Source organism: Zalophus californianus, chromosome 10 (assembly GCF_009762305.2).
Source record: "Zalophus californianus isolate mZalCal1 chromosome 10, mZalCal1.pri.v2, whole genome shotgun sequence".
In the NCBI taxonomy this organism is placed as follows: Eukaryota; Metazoa; Chordata; class Mammalia; order Carnivora; family Otariidae; genus Zalophus; species Zalophus californianus.
This window is the reverse complement of record NC_045604.1, coordinates 57,111,144-57,133,145: the sequence shown is the minus strand read 5'-3', so window position 1 is coordinate 57,133,145 and position 22,002 is coordinate 57,111,144. Positions and strand designations below refer to the sequence as shown.

The 22,002-nt window shown below is 41.8% G+C and overlaps 1 protein-coding gene across 1 annotated transcript; it reads right to left on the bottom strand.

The window, feature by feature from the left end:
• Positions 1–502: 502 nt before the first annotated feature.
• SLC19A2 (solute carrier family 19 member 2) lies at positions 503–21,778 on the bottom strand. The gene is given in 7 exon segments (XM_027613392.2): positions 503–2,507; positions 4,466–4,607; positions 4,974–5,166; positions 6,273–6,495; positions 12,957–13,544; positions 19,746–19,919; positions 19,921–21,778. Coding segments are annotated over 7 exon segments (1,479 nt in total). The 5' UTR covers positions 19,951–21,778; the 3' UTR covers positions 503–2,378.
• Between the last annotated feature and the right edge of the window lie 224 nt (positions 21,779–22,002).

Below are 22,002 nucleotides of genomic sequence, written 5' to 3'. Positions count from 1 at the left end.
AAAAGAGAGATGAGAGGTACCAAGATGAAGACCAAGAAAAATAAACAGTTGCAGTGTGGTGCTAAAAATAACAGGGAGGGGCACCTGGGTGGCTCAGTCGTTAACCACCTGCCTTCAGCTCAGGTCCTGATCCCAGGGTCCTGGGATCAGAGCCCCGCATCGGGCTCCCCGCTCTGCGTGAAGCCTGCTTCTCCCTCCCCCACTCCCCCTGCTTGTGTTCCCTGTCTCGCTGTGTCTCTCTCTGTCAGATAAATAAAATCTTAAAAAAAAAAACAACAACAGGGAAAACGACAGAAATAAAGGGGAAGAATCAAAGGTAAGGATCACAAAGCAATGGGAAGAATTCACAGGATGACAAGGTTAAACAGGAAGGTCAGGTGAAGGAAGACTTAATATGAAATTTGTTCTAGGAGGAATTATTAAAAGGTTTAAATATGTAACCCAAGGCTCCTACTGAAGCAAAAAAATTTGAAATAATTGTGATTAAAAGGAAAAATATAATGTAAAATATTTATTTAATAAAAATAATTTTATAATCTATACAGAATTGAATAAAAAGTACAACAAATTACTTTCACTTCTTTGCAAAACTGCATACAGTACAACTTACAAACTGGGCTCAGCATTCTGTAAATATGGCCGCACACCAGGATATGAACTTATTATTGTCTTAAATAAGTAAAGGCTCCAGTTGTGCGACCATGAACTTTGAATTAAATTCCAGGGAAATATTGCTTTGGTAACATGAAGGGTTTGATTGTACCACAGTGCATTTTATTAAAAAACATTAAAATAAAATCCCTCGAACACCACTTTTCTACCTGTTTCTGAATAAACAATTCCCTACGTAGCAAAACAAAAGATACAATATAAAATTAGAGGCCGTCCTTTTATGACATCACTTCTTCCCTTAGTGTTCTGCTCTTGCCTTTGATCAGAAAGGAAAGTGAGTGGAAAATGGCCTATACTTACCCTGTTTCATTTACTTCTATCTAGTGTTCCCACTTATACTAAATGAATATGTCAACTTTGGAATCTTGATACTATTATTCACACTGCTTACCTATGTTATTCTAAATAAGTTAACCTAGATTTTTTTTTTGAAGTTAAGGCAACAAAGTCGGCTTTAAAATGGTTTTCATGTCTCACATACACTAGCAGCCACTTGGTTGACTAATTACAGAATTCGATGCTTACATAATAACATTTTTCCAGGACCTTGGAAATGAAATCACTAGCAATTATTATTTTAAGCAGACATTCCAAGATGGTCCACCCTTAGAGGCAAAGGCAGATTTAATGTACAAAACGCAGGAATCAAGTCTATCCTAGTTCCTGTCCCACTGAAATCAGTAAAAAGAGGCTCAGTTTGTGAAAAGGCCTTTTAATAATCCAACAAATCTAAGTCCTAATGAAATCTATATCTTGGATAAGAAGGACAAATAATAAATAAGCTATAAATAGAGATGAAGATATTAAAAAAAGACTTCCATTTTATTTTGGAAATAAAAGGGAACACGAATACAATATGGGCTAGTTGTTATCTTTAGCTCATATATTAACTTTTCATCATAGAATTAAAAGTCCTTCATACTGAAGACTAAAAGACAGGCAAAACATACCTTAAGTGTTCTGATTAGGTCTCTTCATTTAGATTATTAGCAAGCCTCAAAACTTGCCTTATTTTCTAACTAAATGAGCTTCTCTGAGAAGCATATGAATAAAGCAAAAGTGTATTTCTAAAGATAATCTACATAAGTACAAAATTGTCAAGGTGGAAACAACATTCATACAATGAATTTTTAAAAATAACTTAAAATTAGAAATGACACACATTCCTAATACGATGGAACACCAAACCAGAGCAAATATTGCGTAGAAACACAAATGCACATGAGTAACACAGAAGTAAGAATTAAGTTGAATAGAGGCAGTTGCTGTTAGAACCTATTTCTATTCTGACCTGTAATATCCCATGGCCCCTGGGAAGCCCTAGTCCCACCACGCCAAGCCCCTGGCTGATCAGATACAGGGAAGTAACTTGACCTATGAAACACCATACTCACTTGCTATCAAGTATAAACGCCATGTGGTGCTTGAGTGCTCTTATTACTCGGTTTTCAAAATCAAGTTCACTTTTGAATCAGAACAAAGTAATTCTTAAAACAGCTTTCATAAATAATCCACGAGATAAACTTCACCTCTGGCTCCTCTAAACAGTATTGTTCACTCTAGGAACACAGAGTGTAGTCAGTTGGCTGCTTTGAAGCCTTAAAAAGCACATTCATGAATATACATCTATATATTAAAACATTAAATACATCCAGGCACAGTTGCTGTGCAGTTTTTGCTCTAAGAAGCAGCTTATAAGCCGTGTATTATGACGTAGTTACTTGAGAACTCAATTCTGCATCTTCTTGCTTTCTACATTTCTTCATAATACTAACTGTACCATTAGCCAGGAAAACCACAGCGATGAGTGCAAAATACCCAGCGTAGATCAGGAACTAAAGGGGATGGGGAAAGAAGTAATGTAGAGAATTATCAATCAGAAGATGAGATGTTTTATTTTATATATGTGAACATATCCTTCTAATTAAAGGTATATTCAGTTTCTCAGTAAGCCTTTACAAAACACTGTACACTTATACAACCTGCCAGGTACTGACAATAAAACGAGGTAGCACAGCATGGTGGGACTAAAGCCTGACCGCCTCAGTGCGGCTCCTGACTCCATCCCTTACTAGCTGTGTGACCCTGACTGAGATACTTCATCTCTGAGCCTCAACTTCATTTACAAAATGGAATTCACAACACTCCCTATTTTACAGGGTTGCTGGTAAGGGATGAGATCATGTATGTTAAGTGTTTATTAGCACACAATGCTAAGGCTGCTAATACTACTGCTTTTTTTTTCTTATTTTTGTGGCTGTTATTGTTACAAATAAATCATGGTCTCTACCCCCAAGTTGGTAGGTTAAGTGTGAAGAGCAGGCCAAATTCTGAAGATAAAGAACTTCTCTTCTTCACCAGAGGAGGGCAGTAGGAAGTCAACTATATTCCATTACGGGATTACCTTTTACTTTTCATACGGATCTTCTCTAGGCTAATATTTGAATGTGACTATATAGTTTATCAACATCTTCATCATGATCATCATCTTAAAAGAACTTATGAAATAACTATCAGCTGGCTCATGAGTGCCATACGGGTGCCACTGTAAGTCTTCGAGCCAGGTTCTTTAAAATACATTTTAAAGGATACATTTTCCTATAGGAAACCTGCTGCTTAATTATGGCAGTTAAGAGTTTCAGCAGAGCCTACACAATTTGAGAATTAGTAATTTTTAAACCCACTATTTCTATAGCAGGATGATAAGCACTTAGTTTCTCTCCTACCCTCATTCCAAATCTAAGCACCTAACCCTTGAGAGGTCTTCTCAAGGTTATAACTGCTGGTAGTAATTGGGGAACATAGAGAAAGTAATAAGCTCCCACTCCTCTGCTCCCCCAGCCCACCTTTGTGAGGCAGTATGATCTAGTGAGGGATGATTAGGCTTTAGAGTTAGAAGCTGGTTTAAATCCCAGCTTTGCCACATCATTACTGACCGTGAGAACTTAAACAACACTTTACAATACGTAACATCTCTCAGACTCATTCTCTCGATGTCCAAGCCTGACGACAACCTTGCAAAACGCTATACAGAGTACCTGGCACACAGAAAGCACTCAGTGCACATCAGCTACTATGAATATCATTTCTGTTAGATCTCTTTAGTAAAAACAAAGTTAATTACTGCTACCATGTTGGGCCTTTATAACTAGGCTGGGATGGGGGTGGGTAGGCACTTTTTGATTCAACTGCCCACTTTGCCAGAGTACAGAGCAAGCCCCACCTACGAACTCAACTCAACGCACGAAGGCATATACGACCGTGCACTTCCTGAATGAACACAAGTATCCACAATGTTACAGTGTGCAGCTGTCTCCTCGATGCGTCACTTGTGAAGAATCTCCATGCTATTCAGCAGCAGCAAGTCACTACCCTGGTATTTGGGTGGGTGGTATTTTTGATAAAGAAGGGAGGAAACATACAGTACTGTGAGATGGAGCAGAGCATCTCAAGCACGGGATACAGTGTTCCACGCACCGAATTAAAAATGGAAGGAAATACTGGATGAGGAAGCAGAAAAGCTCGGCCTGGAAGGAACCAATATTACTTCTTGGCTCTACCAGGCTGTTGAGTAATGTTCAGCTCAGAAATGTTCTAGGTCCCCATCAAAATGTTCTAGGTCCCCCAACATCCTCCAGGGAGAAAAGAACTAAGGATGGGGGTTGACTAAAGGAAGGAAGGAACACTTCTACTTTTTATATCTGTCTACACTGTTTGAATTTGCTTTCATTAAGATTCACTTGGTCACCCTGATCGAGTGATAACATCTTGAATGTCGAAACAGAAATCTTACCTGAGTGGTGATGTCTAAGCCAAGGCCACTGGAATCCACCACAATGAGAGTGAGCAGCGTCTGCAGGGCCAGAGCAATGAAGGTGTTCACACCAAACACCAGGGCATAGCGCTCCATGCTGAGGTTAGCAGCAATCTGAAAACTTAAAAAAACAATCCACAAAGGAAGAATGAATAGATAAGAATCACTTCCGAGGTAGTTACGATTTCTACTTCAGCTGTGAAGAGTAGCCCCTTCTTTCTACTCTCATTTCCCTTCCCAACCAGGTGAAAAGCATGTTGTTGCTAAGTGGTGTAAACCTCATGCAAACTTCTGAACAGAACAGGAATATACGAACAAGGAAATAAATGAGCCTTACCTAAGTGCTTCCTCAGGAGAAAAACATAAAATACAATGCTTCCTCCTGTTTGCCTCTTCTAACTAGAAATTTTAATTGGTTTGTAAAGAAACCGAAAAAGTTTATCCTGTCACAACTTTTCCGAATGCTTCTTTGACTCAAAATACATACGTTGCTATAGTGATGAGTAACATGTAGATGATTCTGAAGACCACATAGGATGTGTAGCACACCCAGATGTTGCACACAGTATCCATGATATACACGGAGGCAGCAATCACCAGGGAAAAGAGAGACAGCGTCATCTCCCCCCACGTTGACCAGGATATTTTTACGTAACCCACTGCAAACACGGCAACAGCGCCTACAGAACAAAACAGAGAAAACTGATCTAGTTATTTTGCTAAACAAATGCTCTTTTAATGGATTAAAAATTCAGCTTAGATTATTAAATTTTTTAAAACCTTGCAACTTATAAATAGGGTAGCTCAAGATTAGGGAGTGCCTTGAAAGTCAGGCATAGAATTTGGACTTGATGGAATAAAGAACATGGAGCCACTGAGAGACGAGGAGAGACTGAATGAGAGCAACTGATAGTGAGATGGAAAAGGACACAGACCCAGGGATGCTGCTGAGGAAAAGCTACTGAGGCTGGCGCGAGGCAGGAGTCACAAAGAGCCACTGCTTCCAGCTCAACAATGTGGCAGGAGGGATCACCCCCTCTCCTAACCGAGGAGCTGTTCAGAACATGGCAAAAGGGCTTCCCTGCTCTTTGGTAACATGACGAGGCTGATAACGATAGCTAAGATGTGCTGAGTGCTTTCTAAGTGCCAGACACAGTTGTAAGTGTTTATAGAAATCATGGGATCGCTTCTAAAAACCTTAAGAAGTAGGTCAACAAACTAGAAAGGGTCGATAGAATACAACAGTCAAGGACACAGGCTCTGAGTTCAAACCCTAACTTTACTACTTACCATCTATCTGATCTTGGGCAGGTTATCAACCTATCGGTCCATGTTTCCTTAACTGTAAAATACGGGTAACAACTGTACGTATCTCAGGCATTTTGTGAGGACTGAGTTAATATACATAAGTCCTTAGAACAGCACTTACTGCATATTAACACTCAACATATAGGAGTCATTCCTATAAACTACTGTAGATTGCCATTCAAAGTTTCACATCAAGTGGCAAAAGCACCCTATAAATACAGAGATAATGGAAACCTGAATAAGAAGACAATTTTGAAAATCATTTACATTAGGCTTCCCTAAAAGACAAAGAATTCAAGTTTGTTAATCATGCTCATCCACAACTTGAGCGCTGCTAAATTTCTTCCTAAATTACAAAATCAGAACTCAAAATAAAGAAACCATTCCTTGGGGTCACTTCAAATTTAGGAGGGGAGGGGAAATCTGATTAACGTTGACCAAACCACCAGAGGGAGAACCACCGCCCCGCCCCGCTTACCTAGGAGGGTGGACACGGCCTCCACACCACCGTTGTAGATAGCATCATTGCGAGAGGGCATCACCTTCTCCCACAGGCCCTGTGTGTAGTTCACCACTTGGAAATAGCCACAGGTGGAGAGGGCCCACCACACAGACCAGCAGAGCAGAGGGCGGGAGGAGTAGCACATCAAGAAGTCATTCCACAGGACCTTCAGCACAAGGAGATGGTCTGGCTTGGGTTCCTACAGAGGAAAAGGGGAAGAAAACTCAAATACTAGGAAGGCAACCACAGAAAACAACTGTTAGAGACTTCATTTTCTATCTGACAGACATTTTTGTCCTTGTGAAAACCAACTGCTTATTTATTTTTATGCATACAAACGGCATAGAGGCATACTCCCATTTTATTGCGCTTCCCTTTACTGCACTTTGCAAATACGTGTTTTTAACTAATGGAAGGTTTATGGCAACTCAGTGTCAAGCAAGTCTATCAAGAGCCAGGTTTCCCACGGTGTTTGTCACATCATGTCTTTCTGTCACATTTTGATAATTCTCACAATATTTCAAACTTTTTCATTATTATACTTTTTATAGTGATCTGTGATCTGTGAGCTCTTATGTTACTACTGTCATTGTTTGGGGTGCCATGAACAGTACCCATATGAGATGGCCAACACAATCAGTAAATGTGTGTGTTCTGTCTGCCCTACCGACTCGCCACTCTCCCTCTATTTCCCTCTTTTCAGGCCTCCCTGTTCCCTGAGGCATAACATTGAGATTAGGTCAGTTAATAACCCTAAAATGGCCTCTAACAGCACCTTCTGCTATGCTTTTGTTCTATTTCCTTTGCCTAGAATGTTCTTCACTATTCTTCTATTCAAATTTTATCTGACTCCCAAAGTCTATCTCAAACACCAGGTCTTGCAGGGCATGAGAACCTCCAGATGTGACCACAACATTTGAGTAGGTATAGTTGGGTGTTTGCAAGGCCAAGTTACAGTACCACGCATTTCTCAGCCCTGTTGTGCACAGAGGGAGACTAGTTTGTAGCCAAACAATGGCTAGGATGGAAATTTCCAAGCGTAAGTTTGCTTCTTTTATTAAGTGCTTCTGAAGGACACAATCCCAATACTAACTCTTGCTATGAACAACAAACATTTTCATGATGAAAAGGAGGCTATCATTATCTCCTCAGCTGTTGATATTCCATTATCCGAAACACAGTAAAAACATATAGAGTGAGACTTAAGCGATGGGAACAAATAATGTACATTTGGTTTCAAGAAAAAAAAAACACAAAAACAAAATATGGATCAGGTAAGAACTGGTACTATTGAGGTAGGTTTGCAATTTAGCAAATTTAGTTCTGACCAAACATAAAAAGCTTCTAGGACACTCTCTCTCCTGCTCCGGCCTGTTGTACACTTACTCTGCTCCCAGATCAGTCATTCTCGCCTTGGCCTGGTATCTCACTGAGCAGTCGTTCCTAAACTGGAAAGTAGGGCATTAACCACCTGTTAAGAGTTGACCTGTCTGGGGCGTCTGGGTGGCTGAGTTGGTTAAGCATCTGCCTTTAGCTCAGGTCATGATCTCAGGGTCCTGGGATCGAGCCCCGCATCGGGCTCCCTGTTCCGCGGGAAGCCTGCTTCTCCCTCTCCCACTCCCCCTGCTTGTGTTCCCTCTCTCAGTGTGTCTCTCTGTCAAATAAATAAATAAAAATATTTAAAAAAGAGTTGACCTGTCTTTCGCTACTGTTTCGGGGAGCGTACACTTATCTGAAGTTCAAGGGCACTAAGCTGTAACAGGGAAGGGCACAACCACGTATGGCTACACACTCTCTCCCCTCATCCCAACTCAGATACATCCACTGGCCGGGGTGTGACTGGAGATATCCAGAGGGAATGGTGTGCAACAAGGAGAAGGCAGACTATGTCCTTCACGTGAGTCTCTATACAATTCTGGCTTTGTGCTTGGGGCCAGCCTGGAGGGAAAGGGGGCCCACTGTCCCAACACAGACCTCCCACCAATCACTGTCACCATTATCATTTCTTTAGATTCTGAAAGCCATTTTGACATGGAAAGACATAGGAAGATAAGTATCACATACCATGGAGCAAAAAACCCCATGCAGTTATGAAACTCCATGTAGACTGTAATTTCATGTACTATAAAATGTATACCTATGAATACATACTTAGGTATATATGAAAAGAGATGTTTAGGAAGGTCACTAAACTATTAATAGTGGTCATCTACTATTGTGCTAGCAGATCAGATGATTCTGACTTCTTTTTATGTAGTTTTCTTTTACTGTTTAATTAAAAAATGAAGTATAAATCTTTTTATAAAATCAGATTTTTTCCTATTAAGATGATATGTTTATTAGCTATATATTGTATCCATAGGGACTCTTGAAATTAAGTAAATAAAGGCCATTTTCTCCCTAAAATGAGAGGATAATCTCAGTGGAATGAGAACCAAGCAATGCTCCATAGTCATGCCTACTCACACCATCCCTAAATTCAACTCCTACTCATTTATCACGATGGGCATCTTGCTTCAGATTTCACTTCAAGAAAGGGTTCTGACTCGGTGTTATAAACAAAACAACAACAAGAAAAAATCTTGGAAAAATTATTTCTCTTCACCAAGGAACAGGAGTCTCTAATACAGTGGTTTCTGAAGTCAACTGCATCTGGGTTTGAATTTTGACTGTGCTTTCTATGTGCCTTTGGGTGAGTTATCTGATGTAAGCTTCCATTCCCTCAACTGTACAAGGGGTACAGTGATACCTACATCAGAGTTTTTTATAAGGATTAAACGAGCTAATGAATCTAAGATTCTTAGCACAGTATCCAAGTACCCAGGTCAAAATAAATGGGAGCTGAGGCAATAATGAGGATAAAGAAAGAACAGCGGGAGCACACCTGCCTACACGCAGATGGAAAAAATTTCTAAATCTTAGGCTTTTTACTATAAAATGGAAATTAACGTTTATTTCAACAGGCTTTTGGAAGAACTAAATGTGTGTTACTCAGTAGGTAGCAAGTGCTCACTAAGTGCTGATTTCCTTTGTACTCTATCATGACCCATTGATACAAGCAACGAATATTTACGAGTGCCCATACTGCATGTTTGGTGATAGATTCTGGGAATACAGCAGAAAAGTCCCTGCCCTCATTAAACTGACATTTTGGTAAGGGAGATAGACGATAAACACACACACATGAGAGAGTTTACAGGAGGAATGATACTATGAAGAAAAGAAAGAAGGTAATGGGCTGGCAAGGGACCGTGGTAGAGAAAAGGAAGGACAACGAGAGTGTCGAAAGGCTTTCTGAAAAGCTCATGCCTGAGTTGAGACCTGAGTGAAACATGGAACCAGCCATGAAAATCAGAATGAAGGGCAGTCCTGACTGAGAATCTTCGAGCTGAAGTTCCAAAGTGGGAATAAGTTTGATGTGTTTCAGTCAGGTCCATGTGGAGCAGAGCCGTGAAATAAGGCCAGATTGTAGGGGGTCTCAAGGCCACAATGCGAGTTTTGGATTTTCTTCTACACACCATAGGAAACTATGTGGGGGTGAGGGATAGGATAAGTAGGGTTTAATGCCTAAACTGTGAAGATTTAAGTCAAGGACAGGTGACTGCAATTAAACCACTTCTATGACATTATGTGTTCCTAACTATACGGGTGACTGGACCGGAAAGGACAAGGTGTTTGTGTCATGCCTGGCAATCTGAAGAAAAACGTACCTTCAGATCAATCAGCTCGTAAAACTCAGTATTCTAGGGCTAAGGAAAGTTTAGTGATCGTCTGATTGAACATTCTACGTTTAAGAGTAGCCTCAGTTAAAGAATTAGTGGTAGAATTAGTACCGGATTCTAGTGACACCTTTCATAAAGTTCAGAAGACCAAGGGGAACCAATTCAAAGTGAAAGATTATTTGCAGCCTCACAATAACTATCTGCAGTGAAGGCACAAAGCTGTTCTTGATTAGTCATGTCTAATGATAAAGATGATAACAGAAATGAATATTGATTACCTACTACAAATATTCACTTGAGACCCTTACATTGCCTCTAAATTTAACACTCGAAATAACCCGGTGAGGTAGACAGAAGAATGAGAAAGAAACTAAAGTCTCAAAGAATTAAGGAACTTGCCCAAGATCACCCTGCTGGTAAGTACCAGAACGCTGGTTTTATCTTCTTCAAAATCCACTATGGTGTGCTGCTAGAAATTACAGTAAGTACAAAGGGGAAACATTAATGTTGCTACGCTCAAACACACACATACACAAAGAATGCTTACTCATCATAAAGGGTATCAGTCTACAGATAAAAGTATAGTTAACAGGTATTGGTGTCAGGCCCTGTGCTAAAGAATTGGCTTAATTTCTATCATTTCTAATGGATGAGCAACTGAAAATAAACCAGGTCCAATTATAAGCCAAGCACAGAAGGAATCCAGTTTCCTATTTAGGAAAGAGAATACCTGGCCTTGCTGGAATGTCAACACACTCTGCCCCACAGCAATAGGCTCATTCTGAAAAGAACTCACAAATACTGTAAGGTAACTTGTGGACGGGGCTGTCACTTTGACTCCTACTTCATTTTCCCTTTCCATAAAGTCAAGATCAAACTACCCACCCACCTACCTACTCTTCTTTACTATATTTACAATTATGATTTACAGTTCGGTTATGGGCTCTGCCAACTTAATATGGCGCTGCGATCCCCAATTGCCATATTCTGACTTCCTTCAAACTTGTCAAGAGAAACAGCACTATTTTAGCCCTATACAGCTGCCAAGGATATGATGGAACTGACTTGCTTCTAACTTTTACCACACTGTAGCCAGCCAACATGATGGTTCTGACCATGTTGTCGCCCCAGTGAAAGGCTTTATGTAGCAAAGTACAGATCAAAGTGGATCTCATATATGCTCTTTAATGATGTCACAGAGTCTATCAGTGCAATTCTGCACAAGTCACTAATCCCTGTTCCCAATCCTTATCTCTAAAATGAGAAGGTTGATGGCATCTAAAGTCCCTTGTGACTTTAAGATATTCTAACAGTCCTACGGCCTGTGGTTAGAATCACTTCAACCTCTAAAATTTCATAATTCTTCAGCATGTCAAATGCTAACATTTTGCATTAGGTTATAAACAGCAAATGTCAAGTTGGTCTAAGACAGAGTTGAGTTTTTCAAATGGTCGGTTACAACTCATTAACAGGTAATAAAATCAATGTAGTGAGCAGTGATCTGCATTGTAAAAAATGAAATGAATAAAACAAATAATATACTATATGTTAAATCTAAGTTACAAATTAAAACTAAAATAAAACAGCCAAGTTTTTATCAAACAAATGAATTCATCAAATTACCGATAAAGTATTGTGCTGTAAAACCTCTGCTTCAGTTACATAGAAAATATATACACACTTACAAAGTGGAACTTGTTCCTGTGTAAGATGTTTCTTACTCATGTTCAAAATGGTTTAAAATTTACTGGTCTATACAAACCTTTAGAAGTATGGCCAATGTTAATATTTAAAATATATAGAGATAGGTATTATGCATATGTCTGTACGTACTAATTTTAGCTAGTCATTTTAACACATTTGAAACAGAATTTTAAAAGGGTCCTTATTCTTTTTCTCTACTACATAAGATCAGGTGATTTTAACTTTCCCTCCTCCATCAACCCTTTGTTGACTTGCCAACATCTTATGTTACACTTAACAAACTATGGAGGAAACAGCATTGCATTCCTACTTAATCCCGGGAATCTGACTGATGCTGCTACAGGTGCCCTAGTAATCAAAGTAAGTTTCATGACCAGAGTCACCTAGGCTCAAGCTCTTTGGGATGATAATATAAGTTTCAACTAGTAACCACAAGTGAAGAGCGGGGATAGGCATCAGAGAGCAATTAGATGCCACGTGGAAACAATCTGAGTTAACTCCGGGGGGGAGCCGAAAACCACTCATGTGGGTTCTCTACTCATTCAGACTACAAGGCTTAGAGAGCTCAGTTTTATGACTGACAGAGCCCACCAGCAGAGTGAGAATGTGAACAGGTTATTTCCAAACATGCCCCATGAAACTTAAGACTAATTCAGTATGGTTGGAATGAACCTTGCCCCTCACAGCTTATAACCTGTTGGAAATTTTTATAAAGAAAGGTGAATGATTGGGGGAAGCAATTAATCTTCCTGGCTAGCCAGAACGTATGGATGGATTATTCTGATGCCATACCTAAGAGACAATTTCAGAGTCACACTTTTAATATGTATTCCAGCACAGAAGAGGAAGTTAAGTTCCTAAACTTAAATACTTTGGGTTTCAATTCAGAAACTAGAAGTAGATATTCATCATTTATTGGAATCATTCCATCTATTCATTAAGCAAAATTTTCTGAGTGCTTTCTTTATATACCAAGTACTGGGGATAGGAAGACATCTCTGACACAAGCAATATAATGTTGTGTAGTCTGACTCTAGAGGTCATTCACTCCAAATATATTTGTCATCCCTTATATAAATCAACCTTACCTTTAACCAATCAATGAACGAACCAATGGACCAACTCCGGATAAAAACCTGAATCCAGATGAGTACAAGGTCTAGAAAGAGGGGGTGTCCTGTCTGTTTTGTCACCACTGCTCTAGCAACCACAAGACCTTTAAGGCTAAACTTACCGGCTCCTCCTTATTTAGAGGGATTTTTGACTCAATGTCCTCCCAGCCAGGAAGGTGGTTAGAAGCTGAGGTGTTGGTTACAATGCCACCATTTTGTGCCTTGATGCCATTCATTCTCTGGCAAGTGGAAGGAACATGGTGAAAGAAAAGGCTCTTCTGTGGCATAGGCAGAAACCAGGCCACAGCAAAAGCCACAGAAACACAGGTAAGAGAGATGACATTCAGACTGAACAGGGACCAGCCTGCCACGGAGACGAGGATTTGCCCCAGGACAGAGCCCACAGTAAAGCCCACCAAGGTGGCACTCCGACAGTAACTTGTGACTTTCTGGTACATGTTGAGGTCTACCACGCTGTAGATATAGGAGTAATAGGCAATTTCAGTGGCTGTGGCGATGCCATAGAAGAATTCTAAGAACTGAATGGCCAGCAGTCCTTGGGCGTAGAGCAGCATGAACCATGTAACAATAAGGCTGAGTCCCTGCAGCAGAACGACAGGCTTATAACGGAGGTAGTCTGTGGCAAGGAACACAGGGAACAGCAGCACCAGGTAAGAGTAAGTCCACACTGGATAAATTTCATTTAAGACCTAACAGAAAAAGAAAATTTAAAACCCATTAGTGATTATCAACAGACCTGGAATATTCGTAACAATTTATTCTTATAAAACAACCTACCAATACCTCTAATAAATCATCCTTATCAACCAAAGAGCTCTCAAAAACAATTCTGATAATTGTTTGGCACATACTTCCCCATTTTCACCCCATCATCTTTTTCTTAAAATCCTCCCCCTTCCTCAAGGCCTGGCTGGAAGCCGTCCTCAGCCCGGCAGCCTTTGCTGAGCTGACAGTGTTCGTGGAGCAACCCTGGGAGCTCCCCTGACCTTTGTGTGTGCCCGTCCCCCCACGTCCCGCACAGCACTGCTTCCTAACCGAGGCCGCACATCTCCCATGGAGCTTTAAAAAATGCGGATGCCTAGCCAACAACCTCCCAGGAGACTTTTGTCTGAGCCAGAGCTGGGGACCACTGCCTTAGAGGGCAGACTCCTGAGGGCTGACTCGCCCTCTGACACTGACCTGCACAGCCTAGCAACCAGCAAGTACCTGTGTGGAGGGTACTTGGCTCAATAACTGTTTTGGAAATAGGTTTAAGTGTTTGGGAATCATCATCGATTCTCCCTTCTAGCCACAGAATTAGGGCTAGAAAGAGGGGCTGTCCTGTCTGTTTTGTCACCAATGCTCTAGCAACCACAAGACCTTTAAAGCTAAACTTACCGGCTCTGATTAGGTTTGATTAGGTTTCTCTGATTTTAAGTTTATTGCTTCGGGGGGAACAGGTAAAGAGGATAATTCTGTCCTAGTCTTGAGAGAATAATTATCTGTGGATGATAGGATTATAGGCAACTTTGATGTCCTTCTTTTTGCTTGTCTATCATATGAAAAGGATAAAGTTTTGGTTTTTAATGGATTTTTAAAATTGGAATAAAGTAGACATAATCTCTAAAATAAGCTCTCCGCCATACAGACCCCACTGGGGATCTCACCCCCAACATTCGATGTGTGATTATCGACAAGTTTTTGTTTAGCTCCCTTTAGGTTTCGTCTCCATTACCAGTAAAAGCAGCATAAACCCTCCACCACCGGGTTGTTGTTGCAAGGATTAAATGAGAGGATACAGGCAAATCACTCCCTCATTGTATTTAGAAGTCGAGACTTGAGGACTGAAGCTGAAACAGACTCTGGGACGGTACGAATGAGGTAATTCAACTGACCTGCCATCCCCATTCTTCCAGTATCAATCACTATAGGAGACCCACCCCTCTTTTATACCTACCATGCCTGGCAAGGTCCTGGGGATGTATGTAAGTTGGTTTTTTAAATGATCATTTCAAAGTCTAGATCAGTGGCCCTGATTTTTAAGTGCTTTCTGAAAGGCAGTCTTGGTAACAGGCTGAATACTTTGCCATGGAGCAATCTAATCCTAGACTCTGACAATCTAAAGCCAAGGGCAACTTTCTTTTTAACTCTCATGTATGCTTCAGTTCACCCAAATGTAAAACGGGCTAATTGTGTTCAGGGTTTAGAGGAACAATAAAGTAAACAATTACTGTGAAATCTTTTGCTAGTGCAGAGCACAACTACAAAGGCAAAACATAACCTGAAATATATTCCAGACTTGATTTGTTTTTGATTGGCCAGATATCAAAAGATTTTGGTCTAATAGTCTCACCTATGGTCTAATAGTCTCACTCATGAATTTTAGCCTAATTTGTATTTGCATAAATCATTTAGCAATCTCCACTCGATCAGGAAATTTCTTGCACCTGAATATGGGTATGAAAAGAATAATCGTGACCTGTAGAAAGGACTAATTCAAAAGTGTGTAAATTTTAGTGACCGAGGAACAAAAGTGCACTTGGCTGGTACCACCACAGCCTATGACACCTCAGCAGAAAACCAAAGGGCACAGATAACTCTCAGATAAAAGCTGCGACTTTTCACAGTGGTGTTTCATTCACGATTCCCCACTCTTTTTTTTGCCTCTGGTTTTATAGACAGTCTCCTCTAGTTTTCTGAAGTGTGAAACTGCCACCTCTAACTCCACACGTTTATTCACCTTCACATTTTCCCAACGTTAGCCGCCATGCCTTTGCTTTACAAACCCTCTCCATCACTTCCTTCAATACCCCACATTCTCTTGTTCCCAACACACCCTTCAGGACTTCGACTTCTTCACTCCAGCAATACTGTTCCATACCCTTCAATAACAGCTGTCCCAAAATGATTAACTACTAGGTTTTCGTTATGGAAATCGCATCCTTTTAATTATCAACTTAACGTGCTTATATTTATGAGTCTTATTCTACTCCTAACACAAAACCACAATTAAGGTAATGAAGATGAGGAAAAGTAACCTGGGCAGACCTGCAATGCCAAGTAGGAATAAAATTAAAGGCGGGTGGGGGGGAAGAGATGGGTTCTCTTTAACTCATTCTAAATGAAAAACCTGACTTTTCTCCTATGAGAGATCAACCCAAGATGAATGTCCCTCTCACAGTGTTATCAGCATTATAATAGCAAATGTCTACTGAAGCACCACACACTATGCTAATTGCCTCACCTACCTTACTACCTTAGCATTTAATCCAAACAATAACCCTAAGAGGTAGATGCTTTTATTACCTCTGTTTTACAAATGGAGGGAACTTGGCCTTACAGAAAGGTTAAGTAAACTACCCCAAGTTATCACAGCTAGCATTGGCAGAGGGAGGATCAGAACCTTGATATTCTGAATCCGCCACACTAAAATGCCTCATTTCTTCAATCAGAAAACTACTGTTGATCATCTACTATGTTCCGGGGCTACTTCTAATGCTGGCAGCAGCTTTTTCAACCTGTATTAAGGTGCTTTTATAAGGCATTCACGGAGAGATTAAAACCACACATTCTCCAGAGTTTAGCCATTGGGTCTCCAAAAGATCCTTTCTTTTTCAATGCCACCATGGACAAACTGTTACACCAAAAAAATGTTTCTTCAATAGATACTTTTAATCCTGAAGGGAAACTTCCCACATGCAAAAATGTACAAATTACAGACTCTCATTGTCCATAGTCTGGACAATACCTGCTGAATCTCAGGTAAAATCTGCCATGTGAGCGAAGGAATTGATTTTATCATAAGGTGCCTTTCACCATTCTTTGGATCAGAACTTGTTTGTGCTTTCTTCTGAGAGAAAGTCAAGAGAAAACATGTTCATTTTAAGCTCTAATTCGGATTTAGACTTTATTTTAGAATCCAGTTTCAATTAAACAACTAGTTAATAAACTCTTATTTGCACAATATTTTAAGCTGTGTGGATTACAAAAATAAAATAAAACAAAGCCTCAGTTCTTCAGGAGTTCTGAACCTAATGAGCAATATATATTCATACGTTACTGATAAGAGAGATAGGAAATGTGGGGTTACTTCCTTGAGGTGGACCTTGAAGGAGGAGAAAGTTAGAGGCTAACAGAAACACAGCCACAGATAGGTATAGGAAGCTTATTCAAGCAGAGATCACAACTTTGAGTACAGACTGGTAGATGAGAGACTGGATATGCTGGATTTATGACTAGAAGATTGATGTGGATGGCGTGTGGGCGTGTGGGCACGTGGAAGATGCAAGGAGAGGAAAGATGTAGCAGGAGATAAGGCTGTTAAGGAAGATAAGAACCAAATTTTGTAGGACTCCGAGTATCAGACAGAATAGGTAGAAAGTTTTTTTTTTTAAGTCAAAGAAAGGTAGTGAATGTCTGTCAAATCACATGCTAAAAAAGATGAAAGAACAAAAAAATTAAAAAATTAAAAATTGGAGATATAGAGCTCTATTTTATTAAAAGTTTGGCTTCATCTATTAGAACACAGTCCATTTTTAACCTCTTTAAAACTTAGAAAGTCTGTGTGCCGGGGGCGCCTGGGTGGCTCAGTCATTAAGCGTCTGCCTTCGGCTCTGGTCATGATCCCGGGGTCCGGGATCGAGCCCCACATGGGGCTCGCTGCTCAGCAGGGAGTCTGCTTCTTCCCTCTCCCTCTGCCCCTTCCCACCCCCCCACCCGCTTGTGCTCTCCCTCTCTCAAATAAGTAAATAAAATCTTAAAAACAAAACAAAAACCTTAGAAAGTGGTACCTGAAACAGGTAAACATTTTTCCTGAAATCTCAAAATCCTTTGAGTGCAGAGGAAGACAGAGGAAATTCTGTCCCCCTTTTCCTTCTTCTCCTTTGGACTTGGTTAACAATAGCTCCATTTAAGACGATCTAAGCTGGTCCTTCTAAAGTTTTACAAGTAAATACAAATCTCAACACAAACATCACTGACCATGACCTGACATTCACTTTGCCTAAAAATCATGTAATATTTTTTTATTAACTGTCCACTGGTGAAAGCAAGCATTAGGTCAGAAAGCAGAACAAGTTGTTCTATTTATTTCAGTTACTAGATATTTTAAAAACCCAGGGTTCCAGAGAGGGTCAACAGAGCTATACTGTGCACGAACACCAGCATCAGCCAAGGTCCAAGGTCCTCACAGACAAATGACCTCCTTTCTAGACCACTAAATTTCTTTTCAAACTCTGCCCTCACCCTCCTCCAATTTGCAATAACAGAAATTGTGCTATGTGTTTTACCAGGTCTAGCACCCTTGTTCTCTACTCCAATGCCACTGAACGTATTGCACTCACCCTAGAAAGCTCTCTGATTAGACAGGGCACATGATGACACATGACATAACAACTCCTCTGCCCAGGGCATATGACAAAACAGATCAACTTTCAAATATCAATGTGGGTGGGACCAAGTTTTTCCCCATGCGCCCCTCTCTCAAGCAAGGTGCACACACTGTGCAGATCACATGGCAGTTCCCATGAAACTTTCATTGTAAGCAGCTCAGGAAGTATCATTTCTGCTTCACTGACTGCACCTCAGAGTCAGTGGCTGTCTCCAGAATCACTCTCTCATATTTACTGCAATAATTTTCTTCTTGCAAAATCATTCTGTTCACAATGTTAAAATGTAACCAGTGTTAAAATCCAAATAGGTAACGAGTAACTGTGACTGTCCTTTGTGGGGTGGTCCTTAAGACCGAGAACTAAAAGATCTAAAGTTGGGTAAAAGCCAATGATATTTGCTGGAGTAAGACAATATAAGAAATTCAAATGAAGCCCTCCATCTAGGATTCAACACTGACTTTCAATTCCCTATGTGTCCTTGAAAACAGAGCAGCAAAGCACCAACAAACTGGACTGTGAGTCATTATACCCTGCTCTGACCTGCTCATTATACCCACTATACCCTGCTCTGACCTGTTATGCAGGGATTGAGTTGCTACTCAAAGAGATGATTACTAACCACAGGAAGAAAAGTAAAGTTTAAATGGGAGGGAAGGGAAGGGAAGGGAGGAAAGGCAGGCATATGAAAAAACAGCTATTCAGTGCCCACTCTGCTTTCACCCTTTGTAGTGTTCTAGAAGGGAATACCAGACCTCCGCTTTCACGCCTGTAGCTGAGAAGCAAAACATCTGTGAACCAAAAATTCACCATGCAAGAAAAACTGTAAGTGCCAATTATGTGATACCATCTCAGTATCTGCTTTTATCCCAGGAGGTAGGGCATGAGGGGGGACAGCATGTCCTTGAACAAAGCCTTACCTAATTAATAATCAAAACAAATTAAGATGATGGATTTTTGTTTGTTCTGTTGTCCTTATTTGAGTACATCCATCCTGTCGAAGGTAAACAAAGTAAGGTATGAGAAGAAAGGGAGCAGCGGGGAGAGGGAAGATTCTTTCAAAAAGCAGGGGTTACTTATAACCTAGCAGCTGGTTCCCTACTTTCAGTCAACAAACATTTACTAACCCTTTCGCACGCCAAAGTACAACTTGTTTTCACTCTTTTCTCCAAATACGCCGCTGCGCCCCCTCCCGCCGCCCAGCCGGAACTGCTGGACCAATCCGAGCACAGTGCAGGGCAGCAGCATGGGCACTCCGCCTGAAGCGCACGCGTGCTGGGGCTCCCGACGCATGTTCTGAGCCCTTCACAGAAGACATGCCCCATATATCCAACGGACGCCCGAAAACCTGCACAGAGTAGTGCAGCGCCAGCACCGAGCCGCCTTCCGACTGCGAAAAGGCAGAGCTCCCTGCCCAGAAAGCGTCCGGAGGCTCGAGCGCCCTTTTCACTCGCTCCTCTCCTGAACCGCCTCCCCAGCGCCCGCTCTCCGCCGCGCCCGCCGCCGGGCCGCCTCCGCGCCTACCTCCCTCTCCGTCAGGTTCTTGTCGGGCCCCAGCAAGTAGGGGGTCAGGAAGGGCTCGGACGGCCTGAGGCTGGCGAAGAAGCCGTAGGCGCACAGCAGCGCGGTGGGTAAGAACCAGCATTCGCGGGGCATGCGAGCAGTGCGCCGGAGCACGGTGGCAGCCGCCGCCGCCACCCCTCCGGGACCCCGGGCCGGGCACATCCATTCGGGGTGCGGAGGGCGGGGATCTGGCCCGGCCCCTCTCCCTCTCCTCCTCCGCCCGCCTCAGTGAGGCTCTAGCGCTGCCGCGGCGCGGAAACCTAGAATCGCGAGCGGCGCTCTTCGCGGCGGAGCCAGGTCGCACAGGGCTAACCGCCGCCTCCGCGGGCAACCCTCCAGTTTTCCCCTGCTGCGGACGCCTCGCGTGTTACTGCCCGAATGCGAGACCCGCCCCCCAGGGCCGCCCCCCTCCCGCCTCCGCCCCCGGGCGCACAGCCAATCGCAGCGGACGCCTAGAATTTGGCTTCTCTCCCATTGGTCGCTGACTCAGGGGATGCGAATCGGCGCGGGCTGAGCGCGAGTCCGCTGACGTCTGCCGACCTGCAGGGCTTGGGCTGAAGACATGGAGGACTCGGGTTGCCGAGGCGCGTTTGTCACGGCGGTGAGCGGCAGTTAGGCGGAGCGCCCTCGGCGCACGCTCGGGTCGGCTCGGTGTTCGTCCCTGAGGGCCTAGTCCCCCCCCCCGAAAGGAACGCGCTGTTCCACACACTCACTCTCTCCCGCTCTTAGTCACCATCCCTCCGGAGTTCATTCAGACTCCTCACGAGAGACTCGCTGGGCTGCCAAGGCCCGGGCAAGATTTAACCTTGGGGCGGGGGAATGCCACACCTTTCCTCCCGCAGCTCTCGTGTCTTAAGTTGCATTCATCTGCCAGTAGAAAGACACTAGAAGCCTAGGATCTAAGCACCCGGGGCGTTTACCAACAGAAGAAAGTGGATAAAACATTTAGAGAATGAACGAGTGCAGTGGAGTCCTAATGAAAGGGCTTCAGCTTTATCTCATTACTTTTTGCAAGCAGGACACCAAGAAGGCAAACATAACTGTAGCTATGGCCTGTGTTTAAAAGGAAAGTGGCAAATCCTGAGTCACTAAAGCAATCGAGAAATAACGATCTCTTTATTAAAAAAAAAAAAAGAGGTCTTGGCATAGTTTTCAAGGGCAAAGCATGACAAGAATACCCAGTGCTTTCTCTCATCTCTCTATAAGCCTCTTTCTGCCTGACTCAGCCTGACTCTGTCCCAATCATTCCACTGCAGACCGAGCTGCACCATTTAAAGCAATTTTTTCCCTCTGTAGTATTTGCAAAGTAGCAGATTGTCAGAAGTTCACAGAACACGTGTTTGAACTCTTTTGCTTTAATTTGTTACCACACATCTAGCTCAATTTTCCTCCTGTAATAGCAAGTAACATTTTTTTTTTGCAAGCAGATACATCAACCACAAAAATGAGTCTACCGATGCAACAACCTGCTAGTAAAGGAAAATATTTGTTTTTAAGGCTGCACAAGTGAATGCACCAAAATATGAGTTGATTAATCTAAAGAAATGCAGTTGATGATATTTACATCTACCAGTGGGCCTCAAAGTGTGATCCAGAAAATCCTAGGGGTCCCTGGGACCTTTTTAGAGTTCCAGGAGGTCAAACTACTTTCATAGTAATACTAAGACTTTTTTTCCTTTATTTAATAATAAACCTTACTTTTCCACTCTAGAGGCTACATGATATGTGATTATGTCATAAGAGAATGTGGGCTTGCATGTTTTTGTGTTTAATAAACTTTCCAGATTTAATTTCTGATATGGTAACAATCAATAGGAATAAGCCACAAAAACAAAGTCTTTAGGATACTAAATAACAGGAATCTTGAGACCAAAAAGCGAGAACATCTAATCTACATAATACAATTTTCTAGTTCCTAAACTGTAGCCATAGTATTTACCTCGCATCATGACTCCAGAGAGAACACCAGTGGTCCTCTTGGCAATTGCTTTGTACATTCAGTGCTTTAGCAGAAGAGAAGGAAAGAGAAGTCTACCTGTTAAGAACAGCTTTCTGTCCCTTCCCTGAGGCTTAGAGACCTGAACTGTGTTAATCTGTAAATCACTGGTTCTGAAAATTTCCCTGCTATAAATCACTTAGGCACCTCAAATCGTCTTGAAATGTTGGGCATTAACAAATAATAATTGTTCTCGAATTGGGCAGAAAATGTTTTCATTAT